Source organism: Rhipicephalus microplus, chromosome 8 (assembly GCF_043290135.1).
Source record: "Rhipicephalus microplus isolate Deutch F79 chromosome 8, USDA_Rmic, whole genome shotgun sequence".
Classification (NCBI taxonomy): Eukaryota; Metazoa; Arthropoda; class Arachnida; order Ixodida; family Ixodidae; genus Rhipicephalus; species Rhipicephalus microplus.
Genome location: NC_134707.1, coordinates 44,982,251 through 45,000,212, shown reverse-complemented (window position 1 = coordinate 45,000,212; position 17,962 = coordinate 44,982,251). Strand labels below are relative to the sequence as shown.

Genomic DNA, 17,962 nt, shown 5'->3' with positions numbered 1-17,962 from the left:
TAACATGCACATACAAAGTGTTTACGTTCGCCTACCACTTCATGACCGTTGAAGGGAAACGGACGAAGATTAAGGGTGAATAGCCGACCGACCCATTAACGAGAAACCTTTCCTTTACACACACCGCCCGCCGCCCGCCGAACGACCAATTACGGGGAAACCCCTTTCTTTAGGCACGCCGTCCCGGACCCTCCCGGCACCGCGGCGACAATCTTGGGTGGCCCGACACACGCCAAGAACTGAACAGCACGTGATATGAACCGTAGGTGGATGTAGACGGACAGTCGGCTTCGTTCTCAGTGTTGACAGTGGTTCTTCCTCTTTTTTACTTTCTTTCTTTTCTTTCTTTTTTCGTCTTTTTCTCCCCTTTTTTGTTTTTTTCCTTTTTCCAGTTCCCTCTCACTCTCGCAAACGTCTTTCAAGGCGAGAGGGACGCGGCAGCAAGGAAGTTTGGAAGCTCATGTCAGTATAACTCATCCCCTGATGAAGGGAGGTCCCCTCCCGAAACTGTTGGGAAATAAATATATTTATCCTTGTTGACAACGCTCCCGTTGTGCCATATCCCATACCTTCACGAAGACTAACTGGCCCATTGAATTATTACTCCCACTGACTATATATATATATATATATATATATATATATATATATATATATATATATATATATATATATATACTTATATATATATATAAGTATATATATATATATATATATATATATATATATATATATATATATATATATATATATATATATATATATATATATATATACTTATATATATATATATATGTGTGTGTGTGTGTGTGTGGTGCCAAAGTGACGAAGATTGTGGAAAACAGAAGAAACCACGACGGAGACTTGTTGCCAACACATCATTGTCAGAAATCTAAAGGGGAGCCAAAAGCTTCCCACGTCATCAGAATGGGCGATACATTCATAGGTGAAAGAAGATTGTAGTCTCATACAACAAGCAATAAAGCTATTCACTCAACATTTGCGTTGTTAGGTGATGTTTCCTTTTCCCAACTTTTCTCACGCTTCTGCGCTTGTTAATACGCTTTTTTCACTGTTACCTCAACATGTTATCGAAATCATCATCATCAGCCTGATTTTTTCCACTACAGGACGAAGACCTCTCCCATGTTTTGCCAGTGAACTTGGTCCTGTGCTTGCTGCTGGCAATTCATTCCCGCAAGCTTCCTGTTATCATCCGCCCACCTAACTTTCTGTCTCCCCCTCATGCGCTTCTCTTCTCGGATGATTCAGTCAGTTACCTTAATTAACCAGCAGTTATGCTGCCTACGTGCCCGGATAGTCCATTTATTTTTTTTTTCAACTATGATATCCAAACCACGGTTTGTTCTCTGACCCACTCTGTTCTCTTCTTCTCTCTTAAGGCTACACCTACGATTTTCCTTTCTATCACTTGCTGCGTCATCCTCAATTTCAGCTTAACCCTTTTTGTAAGCCTCCAGGTTTCTGCTCCGCAGGTACCCGTGGTTACTAAGGTACTCTACATTAACTCTGATCCTCAACTCTTTCTGATAGTTCTGAATGATTGTTTTTCTCAGTTTTAAGAGAGTGGTCGTCTGTGTCCCCTCTTTTTTTTTTACTCTGAATTGCAGTCACTTTGAAAAATAGGAAAAAAAACTGAATAAGTCAACAGTTTTGCCGGGCATACCCGCCATCTTGCTTGCGTCACTAGGAACGTCAAGCGTGGACTCCAATAACGCCTCTGGTTCTTGTAGGCAAACCTCGCCAGTCTGCGATACTCGGGCGTGTCCGGATCCTTCACTTCGGTCCAACCACCGGCTCCCACACTTTCTTCCAAGAGGCTCTTCAGTAATAGAAGCAGCAGCATTAAAGCAGCAGATCGAGCCATACGCTCTGTTGCAAAAACCTGCAGCTTTAATAATGTTAGTTGTACGACAGTCCGAGAGGATTTGGCTGTTGCTTCATAAATGACTCGAGGTGCACCGTCACTTAAAAATATGTTTTTTTTTCTAAAATGGAGACGCACAGGAAAAACCGTATGGCAGGGTTTTTCTTGGATGTACTTGAAAAATAGCCATAACTAAAGCTAGAAGCAGTAAAGTTAGCAATGCTAGTGCTTCTATAGCCAAATTTGTATCCAAATAGACCAAGAATGGTATTGTAAGTTCTAGCTTATTCAAATGAATACTCTTCTTAGTATTCAAAGCGAGAAAGAAACAAGATCATATTCTATTTCCTCTGAATTTTCTTTGAAGCCACACGTAAATTACATAGGAAGTTTCCTTTATTTATTTGTGTTTCCAAAGCCCTCTACTACTGTACTTTTTATAATCGTATGTTTAAATTTCAATTATTATTATTGTATTATTATTATTATTTTTATTTTTGTTATTATTAATATTATCATTATTTGTTTGCTTCTTTGTTTATCTTTCAGAGGCATTCCAGTAGAGAAAAGACACTGCACTAGCAAAGAAGTACCAGCACACAGTGAGTAAAAAAATGACGATGAACTGACTTTCAAGAGACTAGTACTTGTGCACTGGTGGGTATAACTCTCATGAAAATGGTTATATGAGAGAAAAAAAGATTCCACTCCTTTGCAGCATGTGGTATACATGACTTCTTCGTTTCAAACACTATAAACTAAATTCTCTCAAAACCAATCGCCTCACAGATTGAATAGCGGCTACGACATTGAACACAGCATGACCTTCTGAAATGCGAACCCCGCAGCCATGACCAGTCCAACCTTCGGTATATTTCCGAAGCCTTAATTTTGATGTTCTACGGAGAGACCAGTCGTACCTCCTTTTGATCATGGTCGTAGGAAGGCGGTATAGCGGAAAGCACTTTTGTCTTTGCAGCTCTTTTATGTGAGCCACTACACACAAGTTGTATTAAGGGTACCCCTCAGCTACTAGCGAAACGCCCTCCTAATCTTCTTGTTGGGATAAATGTTGAACAGTATATGCAGTAACTGCAACCAGTTTTTGATTCCGAGGCTACTTGAGTATCGAGTTAATTTTTTTTTACTCCAGAAGAAACTATTTTAGTCGGTTAGGGTACAATGATACCACCTTCTAAACTCTTCGATATTTTGCCGGCTGTGTGCTTCTTTACTACCTATTCAACGGTGTTGTACTAGTCTCAATGTCTACAAACAATGACTAAATGGCAGATGCAGCCTAAAGAAGGCCTAAGGCGTGCTGTATTTTGAGCAGCAGCTCGGATGCACAATTGTCTCCCGTAAGACAGTTCACGTCGAACGATACATTAATGCATTGTTTGTGCTGAACAGCTTTCTAATACTTTTCAACATAACGTTATGCTCCTTCCTCTGAGTCATGTGACGAGTCATGTCATCATGTCACTACGTCTGCTAACTACCTCGATACCCCCAAATACGTCCCTTTTTCGTGTCCACATTGTTATACCATTCCCAGAGTGCTAAGAGGTATAACGGGCCTTGTTATTCTTTGAAAAATAATAAGAACAACTTTCAGAGTTTTTATGATAGATACTTAACAAGAGATCTTGCATACAATTTACGTACTGTTGCGTTGGTGGGGCCGCTGTGTCGAACAAACTATGGCATACAGTCAATTGATAACCGAATTGTTTTACTGTGCAACAAGATTCCTGAGGTATTAGAATATGCTAGATAGACAAAAAACATTACAAAAATTAAGAAGCAACTTACGAGGGTAATAATCTAAACCCACTTATAGAGTGCGTGTGCTGAAGATTGGTAATGTATGAAATATATTTGCTGTAATCTTTGTTTTTTATCTTTGTTTTCTACATGCACACAAGTTGTATGTATTTCAGTATATGTTAATAGTGCTGATAATGTATTTGTATTTATCGCTAAGGAACAGCTTTGTTTCAATCTTTAACCGATATCCACTGCGCTGGTTGTATTAATCATTGTTTATTTATGATTTGTATGTATATACTTCAATTTTCCATGTACTGCTTTGCTGTATTTGCCCGAGGTGCCTCACGAAGAGTAGACCTAGTAAGGAGAGGCTCTCTCCTTTTGTCCCCTTCGTGGACATTTATGTAAGGAATGTCCAAACAAAATAAATAAAAAAGTGCGTTATCGATTTTTCACTGGGTTACGGGCTATAGATGGTCGGGCAGCCATTAAGTACTCTGACTGTACGGGAGGTAGGTGCTCTACAAGCAGTAGGTTTGTATGCACGAATGTATACAAGCATTTGGGCGTTTGAAGTGTTTAGAAGGGCACTAGTTGGTTGCACCACGTGCTTCTCACACATTGTGTGTGTGTGTGTGTGTGGGTGTGTGTGTGTGTGTGTGTGTGTGTGTGTGTGTGTGTGTGTGTGTGTGTGTGTGATTGTGTGTGGAAAAAACGTCATTCTTGGAAAAAGTAGGAGAATAAATAAATTAATGACGGAATACTCAGCATTCGTGCAATTTCTTCTCGCTGACGTGTATGCACTTTTCATTTTAAACCCCCTACAACAATGCCCCAAGAGGGCTCTATAGGTACAAGTATAAATAAATAAATAAATAAATAAATAAATAAATAAATTTCTTCAGGCCCACTGGCTATCTTGTGCAGAGGAAAAGGGTTAAAAAAGAATAAAAGATAGACTAAAATATGTTACAGAGACAAGAAAAGGAAAGGAATAAATTGGAGTATCTTGCACTACAGACATATCTAAGAACAAAGTGAGTTGTTCAGAAACAAAATTGGTTCCAAATCTGCATGTTACATGGCAAATGTAGTCGAAAGACGATAGTCTTGCGTCTGGAGAGAGTGAACAAAACGTTGATTTGATGTTCTGCGCAAGAAAATCGGTGAATAGTATTCTGGAGGCGCTGCGTTAGAGTGCCTCGAGCATGTAGCGGAGGCGAACGAGCGCATCGAGGCACGTTAGGCACAAGCGCCATCTGGCAGTTATCTTCGAAAACGAAGGAAGGCATGCGTGCCTTCGGAGAAAGATGCGCGCCATTCTCGGAGGCGATAAAATGTAGAACGCAAAGTGACGGGCAGGTGCCACCACCGTGACGTCGTAGCAAAGCGTTGGAAACACCTTTTGTAGCGTTAGCTCCACTGGCCTCGCTGAGCCAATATCGCGTGGCACTGGTCTGCGCATGCGCAATGTGCCCCGCCGCTGCTGCGCGCGGCTCATCGCCGGTGTGCGCGCAATCCGATGCTCTGTGCAGACGGTCAGTGGTGTCACGCACCGGAGCCGGCACCTCCCTCGTACTCGGCTGCGGCCGCGCGCGACTCGCAGCCGCTGGTGTGCGCTTTCCAGAGGAGTGCCGTCATAGCTTTGGTAGACATATGGACGCCGACGCGCGCGCCTTCCCTGTGCAGTCGCCATCTGACACTGCGCCGGAGCAGCTTGATAGGGCCTCTGACTGGCGTTTGCCACTGTGATATAGCCATGGAGAAGGAGAGTGCAAATGGGGCTCAACGGTGCAGTAGAGCGGAGAAACACAACTACCCGAAGTAGTTGCCTGGCAAAATAATTATACATGTGCCACCTGATACGTATGCCGTGTGTGTGTCATTGGAACAGCTGTAAGCATGATAATCAAGCTAATTCTAGACAATCAGGAAAGCTTTCCAGAGGAGGGACGTCATGACTTTGACAGACATATTGGCGCCAGCGCGGGCGCTGCTATGCTATCGGAGAAAAACAGACAATTCCAAATACCGTGTTGGGGCCATAGAAACGGCAGCGTGTTACTTCCCTGACCACCACCGAGCCGTCTTTGTGGCAATACAGAAGCTACCTGGACGTTGAGCAGAAAATATACATGTGCCACATAATACGTATACCGTGTGTGTGTCATTGCAGCAGCAGTAAGCATGATAATCAAGCTATTCCTAGACACTCTGGAAAGCTAAGAATAATCAGCTGAACCTTTGCTAACGCTACGTATATCCTGGCATAGCTGAGCTAAGCTACTGTCATTTTTTTTTGAGCATCGCGTCGCACTGTCAGTGCAGCGTGATGTACGCTACATTCCTTAGAATTACTCGTGTGTGCCTCTTCTAGTATAAAGGCAAACATGCAAAACTTCGAAGTCTTGTAATGGCGCCACAGATGCGGAATAATTGATTTTTAATTCACAATCGCACAACTATCAACGCTATACCTTGAGCAATATTGGTTGGCGCTGCGAATGGGGTTAGCTGTTTGGTGCCATTTGAGGTATAGTAATGGTGGGCAAACAGACAAATGTACAGACAGACAGACAGACAGACAGACAGAGAGACCAAAATTTTTCCGTCGAAGGTCTCCAAGAAAGACTATCATCCTTAAAAGTGTTCAACAATTTAGAGTGGATGGTACTCTACTATGAGAAGGCTGAAAGTCTTCCCTTGTACCGGGTGAAATCAATGCTAATGAACAAGATAAGCACCTTAGAAATCCTGGCTGCGTTTCTTCAGGTACAGTTTGAACTTTATTACTGTCTCTATTTCTTTCATCCAGTCACTCTTTTGTGCAGGTAATAGTTCTACGTGTTTGTATTTTTTTATATCTCTATTTCTTCCTCTATTTCGGTTCTTTTGTCTTTCCTGCACTTTCTTTCTTATCTTTTTTCTATTTTTTCTCGCTCTTTAGTTTATCATTTTCCATCTTTTTCTCTTTGCGTTTAGTCCTCTTGAATTGTCTTCTTCACTTAATTCCGCACTTAAATTTGTTTTCTCTCGACCTTCATTTCCTGCTGCTCACTCTTACATATATACTTCTCACCCTAACGTTCTCTTCCCACCATATTGCTATGTTATGATGTGCGATGCCTTGCTGTGTACTGCCAGAGTGCCTGAGGCTGGGTGGTCAAGACGCTCGCCTTTCATCCGTGGTTACCCATATTCTAATCTCACTATGCGAGGAATATATCATTCCTAGAAACTTGCACTGTATCTATCTTCATGCTGTACTTAGAGAAATTTTCTTAGCTAACTTCGGCGACTTTGAGCGTATATATCTATGTATCTAGCCACTTACAACTTTTAGCTCACCTGTTCGTTTCAACAATGGTATGGATACCAAACATGGTATGGCATAACATGACTGTATGCAGAACATATTTTACTAGTCACAACATGAAAATCGTGACAAGTATGTCATGAACGTCATGATTTACATTTCTTGGTCTTGCAGCTCTTGCAGTGTTTTCGTTCACATGGCATGTCGCGAAACTGGTATGGTATGGCATGATAGCATGGCGAACACAAGCGACATACCCTAACATGAAGATCATGAAATTCGTGTCATGTAACAACATGACTACCTGCCACGCTCATGATGTGCTCACAGCCGTTTCGCTAGCGTCACATATACCAAATTATGTATTACAGTACGTGAATGGATGGCGAAGGTATGTGGCTGGTGCAAACATGATAATCATGGGATGCGTGTCATGTAACAACATGACTACATGCCACGCTCATGGTGCGCTGGCGGCCGTTTTGCTAGCTTCACTTATACCAAATTTGGTATTACGTGACGCCACTGGATGACGAAAATATGTGATTGGTGCAAAATATGATAATCATGTGAAGCGTGTCCTGTACGTGACTACATCCCGCAGTGAAGACCCCAATACATTTCGACTTGACGCGGTGCACGTGCTCGCCGGCGTTCATTTCGTTGCGTTACGCCGGCGTTGCCACGCTAAGCGCCGGTCTTGCCATATACTCGCAGGTGCATGCCACGCTGCGTTGTTTTCACGCATGTGCGTTTCAGCGCGTCCGTCGTCCCTCCATCACGAAAAAGAGGGGGACTCAGCGTTGTGTGGGTAACACATCGGCACGAAATGCAGCATGTCGCATTTCGCGCTGGTTGCCGTCGGGCCGCGCCGACGCACGCTGGTCGCGCCTGGCGTCAGGCTATAAGTGCTTGCGTTTTGATAACGCAGCGTCGCTGTGCTCAGCGTGCACACACGTCATCGCTACTGGGCCCTTCTTTAGGTGCTCGCAGCCGTTGTTCTAGCTCCACATATACCAAATTTGGTGTTACGTGATGTCGATGGTGGACGAAATATATGACTGGTGCAAACACGATGATCATGACATGTGTGTCATGTATCCGTGGCATCCGAGTGCTCTCGTTTTGCTAACGTTGCGTCGCAGTGCCCAGCGCACGCGACACGTCAACGCTCCATTGGAGTATATATATTGGACCCTTTAGGCTGCGATAGCGGCCGTTTTGGTAGCTCCACATATATCATGTTTGGTTCTACGTGACGTCAATGAATTGAGACATATATGACGCGTGTCAAGTAAGAACATGACAACATACCACGCTCATAACGTGCTCACATCCGTTTTGCGAGATCCACATATACTGAATTTGGTATCACGTGACGTGAATAGATGACAAAGGTAAACGACACATCCAAGCATGATAACCATGACACTGAAGTCATGTACGGCAGCATTCACCTCCACGTCGTAAAGTTGGGCTGATTTTAAAGTGACATATGAACCTTTCTCTTTTGTGCTTCGCATATAATTGATTCCTACTGTACGTGGAATCTGCCATTTTTTTCTTTATTCTATATTAGCATGCTGTCTTATTCTTTCTGCCCCTGTATTAACCACATCGCGCATCAGACATACTTCGTGCTAAGCTGTCAAACGAGCACGTGTCAGGTGCGAGTGAAGTATAAGATGAATGACAGCACGAAGATAGCAGCTGTCAGTTCGTGATGATTAAACCATTCTTGTCGCAACTCACAGGTTACGCCTAGCTTAAAGGGGCCCACAAAACCTTTCAAGACCTCCAAGTTTTTGCCCGTATTACTAGTGGGTTGCGTATGCTGAAGGCAAAAAAAATTAGTGCAGCAAAAACTGAAGTGAAAGTGGCGTGCAGTTTGTGGTTATCCAGCCTAAAAAATCAAAATACTAGAAAAGTGACGCCTACCATAAACTCAATTTTCCCTTGGTGACTTGTTACGTAGGATGGCTGCTCAATGAAATGAACTGAATGTCTTTACCTACAGGAAGCTTGCATGCTATATTGCCCTCTATTTCCAAAGTACTACAGACGCTGTTGCGATGGTAAGAAATAATGTAGTGCCTGAAGATTGAACGACACGTGCAAAACGAGGCAGCAGGCGAACGCATCTATATTGTTTTGTAGCTTTAGTAAGCTTTATTTTTGCGTTGGAGTCTTCATATCAACGCTCTTCCTGTTTTCGGCTTAGTATCTCCTAACAACGGCGCCTCGAGCGTTCCCAGGATGCTTCCTCCAGCGCCGAGGCAGTCGACGTATGCTCTTACCAGCTTCGCAGTTTTCAATTTGAATAATTAAATCTTTAGTCTTTTCCGCGTTCATTGAAAAACCATAGTAAAAAATACAATAGTAATTTTTTTTGATGCAATGACATGATTACATATCACGTTACATTTATCCAGTCACAGGCCTGTACCCTCTGTCATCATACCCCATTGTGATAGCTCTGGCTAGTGCCACTACGTGTTTACGTGGCCATAACCGATGTTTTAATATGTTTCCGCTTAAGGGGCTAAGCTATAGATTCAGTTTCAGTTTAATGGTAGTCAATTGAAATGCAAAGGTTCAGTGTTAGTGGTATCCAGACAAGGGCCTCAATGTCAACCCATTGCAGCGGGACACTTTTAATCCGAGACCCTTTTAAGCCGTTGATATGGATGTACAAAACTGCTAAAGGTGTTTCCGAATACCAGTAGCTTGCAAGAAATTCTGCAATTATTTCAAAGTCTTCTGAGCTGAGAACAAACAGTGATTGTAAATGTGTACAACGCTCTGAAAATTTCCCTTCTGGGCCCTTTCAAGGATTCCGCATGTAAAATCAAAAGAACTCTACCAACAAAAATAATTGTGTGATGCAAATGCAGTTCCAAAGCCAAAATAAAGAACCAGGACATCGTGCAGAAAAACAGCCAAAACCGTTAACAATGGCATAAAGCTGAAAGCAACACGAGTTAATACAATAGCTTGGTTGGTTCGGACTATCTACTGTCTTTCACTGCTCTTTGTTTTGTTTTGTGTGGCCAAAAAAAGCGTACCATCAGAAGTATCTAACCTTGCAGCGGTTTCTATGTAAAGCATGCAGAAATTTTAAAACAGGATTTTTCATTCTGCGTTCATTATTCTTTCATCCATAAGGTGAATGCTCGCTACTGTCATCTATATTGGTCAGTGGAGGCGATAAGAATTGTACTGCCGGCGAAAGTACACAAAAAATGCCGCAATATCCACGAAGTGAATGATAATGAGTGGACGAAGCTCCGGAGGTAAACCTGGTAAACCATGAATCCTCCGTACATTTTGCCCACTCGATTTTATTGCAACGCTCCCCCTAGCGTACGTCGCCGCACTATATCGAACGATGACAAGCGCCATATGTGGCATCATTCCTATTTTATAACACCTCGCATCTTTCATAATCAACTACACGTACCGCCGTCTAGTTTACAACATCTTGCATCTTTTGGACGGATGGACGGACGGACGGATGGATGGACGGACGGACGGATGGACGGATGGATGGATGGACGGATGGATGGACGGACGGAAGGACGGACGAACGGACGGACGGACGGACGGACGGACGGATGGATGGATGGATGGATGGATGGATGGATGGATGGATGGATGAATGGATGGATGGATGGATGGATGGATGGATGGGCGGACGGATGGACGGATGGACGGATGGATATGGCTGTACCCTTTAGATCGGGCGGTGGCTAGCGTAATACTTAGAACTGAACGAGAGGTGGCTACATACAGGGGACGCACAGCCCACGCCTTAAGGAGCTTCGCTCCTAAAAATAAACGCATATTCACGGAGAGAATGATGATGAGTGAGACAACACTGCGGAGGGTTTTATCGGTAAACCGTGAAATGTCCATCCGCTGGCCGCGCCCATCCATCCGTTCGTCCGTCCATTTGTCTGTCTGTCTGTCTGTCTGTCTGTCTGTCTGTCTGTCTGTCCCTCCATCCATCCGTCCATCCGTACATCTATACATCGATCCATCCATCCGTATGTTCGTCTGTCTTTATATTTGTCCATCCGTTCATCTATCCATCCATTGAATGATCACTTCAAATACCACCACCTCGCATTTTTTGATCATATTGTAACGACATCGGTGTAGGATAGTTCAGAGCGTTGCGTAGAACGGCTAGGTGGCAGGTCCTGAAGATGGTCATCGGAAAAACGAGGTGGCGAATACTGCCCACGATTCTGTCGGTGGTCGTCTAAGAAACGTTTCCGGAAAAGCCATCTGTTGCGGCACTGGCGGGAAATGTGGCCAACACGATGGCAAGAGAAGCATATTGGTAAACCATCTTGTGTGCGCCACTCAGATTGATTTCGGTATCGCGACGAGAACCACGGGAACGACGCGGCAGCAGCAACAAGTGGGGCGGTGTGGTAGTGAGTGTTAGGATTTATGGGCTGCCGTGCGTTGCTGGAGTTTTGGGGAACTAAGACGCCCATGTAGGCCAACTCTTGTCGCACAACAGCCTGAATAAGAGATATTGGGGCCGAGTTGTCAGGCACAGGGGGTTGATAAGTGGAAAGAGCCATGACTTCCAGCAGCTTGCGGAAGATTTTTGTGAAGTTTGGAGGATTCACGAATGGTCGTGGGGCCACGGAATTCTCGCAGGAAGAAGTTGCAGTGGTGTTCGGATGTCGGGAAAAATGTTGAGTGATTCTCTTGCTTTTGGCTTGTTCGAACCACCGACAATCATGAGCAATTGAGTCAATGGTGGTACAGTTCTTGAATATCAGAATGTTGAAGGCATCGTCGGCTATGCCTTTCAACACATTGATGACCTTGTCTATTTCGGTCTTGTCTTTCTCGGCCTTCCGACACAAGGCAAGCACGTCTTGGATATAGGCGACCTCAACTCGGTGGAAGATTCAACCCGTGACGCAAGTTCCTGCTTGGCTGCCATTTTTCGAGCAACTGACCAGCCGAACAAGTCACGGAGCTTCTGCTTGCACACGTCCCAACACGTCAGGTCTTCCTCGTGCGTCTCGTACCAGGCGCGTGCAGTACCTCGCAGGTAAAAGAAGATGTTGGCCAATGTAGGTGTCTCATCCCACCTGTATTGCTTTCTGAGGCACTCGTATAAGGCGAGCCACTCGTCAACGTCAGTTGTGTCGGTGCCGCAAAATGTACCCTAATCGAAAAGATGGGAAGGAATCCAAGGTGACCGAGCAGGCATAGACTGAACGAACGGCACACTGCCTTCAGGCGTCGTGGCTGGACGAAGCTAACGTCCGCTACAGATATCCAGAGTCGGAATGTTACCCAGCACCTCCACCAAATATGTGTAACGGGGAGTGTTTATTAAGTGAACGCCGGGTGGGCTAACACTGCATACAGTATGCAAGGATGCTGGAAAAGAGGGCAGTTCAGACACAGCCCCACAACAACATCGTCCTCTTCATTCCGTCTGTGTCATTTCTGCACCCGTGCCTGAGGTACCTTTCTATGCCCGTGACATTTTATTCGTCATATACAAGCACCGCAATGCAGCGCACATTCCAAGGACTAAATGAGAGGTTTCTACCTACTACTACTGCTACATACGTCGAGGACGCACGACCAAATGCTTAAAGAGGTTCGCTCTTAAATCCGAAACTGCGCGCTTTTTTACAGGCTTCAACAAAAATTGCTTATTAATTAAACAGATTCCTTAGTTATCGTTTATAGCACGCACACATTTTTGTTGTCCTTATGAGCGGCGGCTGACGCAGTACTCACGTTTCTCCACCGTTGGCATGCAGGCAAGCAAACACACAGCCGCCTGCGCCACAGGGCACCTTTTGGAATCTCAAAGCAGCCTCAAGTGCGTGAAATACAATTTCAAGTCATACAAGTTTATTTTATGCAAAATAAACATATCTGGGATGATTTCTAGTCCAAGCAGTACATTGACCACATCACTGTTGAGTGACGCTAGCAGTTATTTTTTGTAAACTTTCAACGTGAATTCGAAATTCTAATTCCTTTTTTATGGGTCGGAAACATGCTCGTTGCCGCCGATCTCATGGACAATCTTTTCATTTCCCCCAAAATAAGAACAATTCAAGCGGTAGACAGTCCCTTTAAGCAATGACGTGCTCCTGCTGTGCCAACTGAACAAGGATGTGCCTTATCTAAGGTCCCCGCATTGCGAATCTTTTATCTTGTGTATCAATATCTCAACGCAGTCATCATTTCAGTATGAGCCCATGTGACTGACTGGTAACCATTTCTAGAGTCAATCCGAAGTGGCTATGTGATACTTTATATTACATCCCTTGCAGCTCGCAGTCAACCTTTAGGTGCCTTAGTCACACAACTCATGAAAGTTGCAATGGTTGAAACCCTTGTATACTTTAGAATTTGATGCACGTGAAATGCCTTCAGGTGGTCGTAATTTCTGGAGCCCTCTGCTGAGGTGGCCTTCGTAATCATGTGGTTTTGTGACGTTAAACACCATCAGTCATTATTACGAAAGTTGACGCACCAATCGCGTTGGCATACTACAATACAATGAAGCCAGCTGAGGCTTCAGCTTGCCTATTGTAGCTGTTCTTCGTGAATTGATGAAACTTGGCTAAAATCACACGTTCTGTTTAGGTTGTTCGCTCCCTCGCTCGAAGCTCGACGTGTTTGCTAGGAACTGCGGGCTCAATGCAGGACCGCGGCTCTATAGCGGGTGGTTTTCATGCTGCAAGTTACAAGCGTATCCTTATGACCAGCATATCGCTTGACTGTCTTCTATTATGCACGTTCTAAATCTATCTTGATGGTTGGTGGTAGTTGGTGTTAGCCAAACTTTGGTCCCCACATGGAAAGGAGCCGGTGAACATATAGGGCAGCTAAAGTGTTATAGACGATGCTCTGGCGGGAAATATGTCATGTATCTGATAGCTGAAGTGCGTGACATTTCAGTCAGTGCAGATATTGGTTGGCAAACACGGGTTGGCTTAAGCTTTTTTCTTCACCTTCCGTTTGGCTCTGTGTGGCCTACGAAATTCAGTAAACACTCAGCAGTACCACTAAATCACTTTCACGTATAAGGCTTCTCAAACCTAAATCCGAAAGAATAGCCACAGTGCGACAAGAAACACGTCTACAAGTTCATTCAAAGCCGCAAGCCCAAATGCTACGTGTGGCTACATCATCGTGCCTACTGCAGGAGATAGGCCTCTCCCCTGTTCCGCATTGTCAACTCACTCCTGTGCTTGCAGCTGCCACTTTATGCCTACATACTACCCATAACATTAATGGTGGCTGAGCGATAGCAGCGCTAGTTAAGTCTAATGAAAAATTAGGAAGCTCCTCCGAGAAGCGCAGCCATCTGCCTCCCGCTTGCTCTCAAGCTGGAATTTTCGCTGCCGTTGTTGGCGCTATCCCTCTTTGGATATGTTATGTCTTACAGGTTCTCGCTACACAACGGCTCTATGAAAATTTGTACTCGGTGGCTATCGACAAATGTGCACGAATGGTGGTATATGAGACAGATAAAGTAGAGAGTAACAATGTCATATCACTCCTCAATCGGTAAATCTTCAATAATGCCAATTTTATCGTAGCTGGCGACGGGCCCGCTTTCAGAGCTGAACGTTTCATGGAATGAGTGAAAGAGCGAAATACAGAACTACGTTTCACAGCCTCATATTGCACTGAAGCGAATAGTATGACTAAAAGAGCCACAAGGAACATCAAGGCATTCGTTCCGCTTTATTCAGACTTCCCAAGGAATTGAAAATGTTCTTTTGAAGCTGCTCTTAGCCATCGCAATCATTCTCATACATACCGCTCTTTTGATAAGTAGCCCGTGCTACGCTTACCATGGAAAGTCAGGCTGGTTTCCAGCTAATCATCTTCTTGGCCAAACAGACCTTTTCGTACTCATTGAACGCTAGTATTCCACCGCAGAATATGAAAAACGCAAGGTAGCCGTGAAAAGGCCCGACAAGCGTGTTCATTTCACAAGCACACTGAAAAAAAAAAGCTTTGAAGATTTTTTTCTTATGCGAAAGGGATTGCAAGGTTCGAGAGCTTCTTGCACAAGACCGCATGTGGTGAAAAAAGCCCACAAACAAGAAGTTCTGAAGTCAGTTTTGTAGAGCGCAGGCAACACCACTGAAATGGCACCTGTGATGAACGTGATGCCTTGTCAACAAAGGAGGGTTGGTGACCTAGGGGAGCCTGTGTGACGTTCAGAGGAAAAAGATAAATACCATGCATGATAGCAAAAGTAGACGAAAAAGTACAGTTTAAAACTAACGTGTACGACTGTGCGTTAAAAAAAGAACGTTAGATTTTTGTTGAATAAAAGTTTGGTGGATTTCAAAGTTCGCAAGACATTGCAGACTGGCACTGATTTTTTTAGATGCGGAAGCATCTTATACTCGCGCCTTGTAGTGCGCCGTCCGCGCCGTCCGCACCGCTTCTCGAACATTCGACAGCTGACGCGCGCGCATGCGCCGTCGCGCCGTCGCCCACTCTTCCACCATCTGTGCATCCCTTCCTCCTCTACACACCGCGCGTGCTTCACTCCTCCACCATCTGTGCACCCTTCCTCCTCTACACACCGCGTTCGACATCTACAATTCTCCTGATTCTCCAGTGGACGCGCATGTGGCGTCGCGCTTCGAGAACATTCAACAGCTGACAGTGCATGCGCCGTCGAGCTGTATATATACTCAAGGTCGGCGCTCGCTCGCTCAGTTGCCGCTCGTCGGTTGGTTTGTACAGCGCGTCGACGTCCAAGGACGCGGTGAAATGAATTCCAACGAATCCACAAACACAATGATCGACGTCCCTTCGACCAGCGCCACCCTTTCGCATACGTGTGTACGTGTTCACTCATTTAACACCCCCTCCTACAACCACGTTAACCAATTTAGCCATCGACCCAAGTAAGTCGCAATTTAACACCCCATTTCACAACCACGTTAACCAATTTAGCCATCGACCCAAGTAAGTCGCACTTTAACACCCCGTTAACCAATTATATGCTCCGCATCCTCCTCAGTGTTCCCCCGAGGGAAGCTGCGGGCAATTTTTTTTTGTGGAGGCTGCACACAACATTGCCAGTTCACCGTAGAACCGAAATTGTTTCAGGCGAGCTGACAAAGTCATTCTGTCAGATTTACCAGATTCAAAAGCTCAGATGGTAATATTGGCTTAATAATCTTTTCATTTTTATGCTCTTAGGAACACGAGAATATTTGAAGGTGAGGTCTACCATGGTTCCCCTGACGTATTATATACATGACGTTTCTGTTTATAAGACGTAGTATGCATGGGACGTTACAAAACACACACAGACAGGTGGCAAAGAAATAGACTAAAAATAGGCTTCCTCTTCGTATCCATTCGTGTCAGTTTTTCTAGAGCAGAAAATTGTTTCAGTTTTTTATACAAGAAACAGTTGCGTCAGCGGGATATGAACCTACGAATTTTCACTTCTTCGGGTACTTAGCGAACGGCACAAAACGACTCGGTCATAAACCATACCTTCGTCGAATATCTAACGGCGAGGAAATTTTTGTTTATACACAACTACTGATTTATTGACTGATATGTGGCGTTTAACTTCCCAAAACCACCATATGATTATGAGATACACTGTAGTGGAAGGCTCCGGAAAATTCGACTACCTGTGGTTCTTTAACGTGAACCATTACACCATTATTGTCGGTAGTACCCGATGATACTCGCAAGGCGAAAAAGTCTCGTTGAGTGTGAAGACCACGGCACAAAACTGCGCTTACGGTAGAACATGAAGGCGTGGTTAGGGTAAGGCATTACGTGATGACGTCCCAAATGGAATTGCTGTGTCAATAAACGCTCAATAGAGTTTTTTTTAGTTCGGATGCCGCATTTACATGTCTCCTAGAACCTGATAATGATCCTGCAATAAACACTTATTTCAGTTGTTACGACATCTTGACCACGTTAATTCAAACCTTCCTCTCTACAAGTTGCGCAAGTGAAACAAAATGACTCAATATTCTGCGGGGTATCCCAGAGAAACGCGGAAAAATATTGTGAAGTGCAGCCGGTGCCACCGGAGGGTGAAGAGAATCTGGGAGCAAGCGCATCCGCACAGAAGAGTATGATTGTTTGCTTTCCTAGATCAAATGTCTTTGGAATGATCGGTTACTTATTGAATTTTGAAAATTTTTTGGATGAATTTGGAGTGGGGAATCTGCTCACAGTACAAAAAAGTTCACAGGTGTAGTCCAAGAGATTGCGATAAATGACACCTCAGTTTTGAGCACCGTCTTTTCCGTACGCCGATCTTCCATAGCTGCTTTAGAACTCTAGGATTAGTTAGTATCTATGCGCTTGCTGATTATACATGAAGTTTTATTACCAAAACACAAAGCTGCTGCCACGTTTTCAGTATCCGAAGAATATATATTACTAGGCAACACGAAAGTGCTTACCACACATTTACGCTAACTGACGCTATTCTGAGTTGCATGCCGTCAATACACGATTTTTCATCTCCCTCTGATTCATGATAGTGATGTAATGATGTTGCTACCTTACCTTATGCTGCTTGTTGTTTTGCTAGATTTCTTCTTTATCGAACTATCCAGAAAGAGTTGGGTTGGAACGTGGCCATGGTAGGAAATATTGAATAGTATTTTACGATTCGACGTCAAGACGGTATTAGTAGCCAAAGTGTTCACAATGTCCTCGATACAAGCATAGATAATGTAACAAAAGGCATTGAAAAATATGCCCAACAATGCTCTATGCTGATACAAAATGTAGCACAAATGCAGGCAATCGCTGCCCGAATGATACTGGACTTAGGTGAAATATCACTTAGGGGGGGCATGAGAACGGCTTCACATTGTAAGGTGCTACCATGTAAAAAAAGGGTTGCATTGAAACTGAGAACAATATATAAAGACCAAAAAATTTCAGATCATTTATTTTACTAGCACTCTAGC

At 44.1% G+C, this 17,962-nt stretch overlaps 1 protein-coding gene across 1 annotated transcript in view; it reads right to left on the bottom strand.

Annotated features, from left to right (window-relative positions):
* LOC142768983 (uncharacterized) overlaps positions 1 to 17,962 on the bottom strand; it is a 125,893-nt gene that overhangs the window by 45,741 nt on the left and 62,190 nt on the right. Inside the window, exon 5 of the mRNA XM_075871665.1 lies at positions 1,688 to 1,843. Coding sequence (XP_075727780.1) covers positions 1,688 to 1,843 — 156 coding nt within the window. The remainder of the gene's footprint in view (positions 1 to 1,687; positions 1,844 to 17,962) is intronic.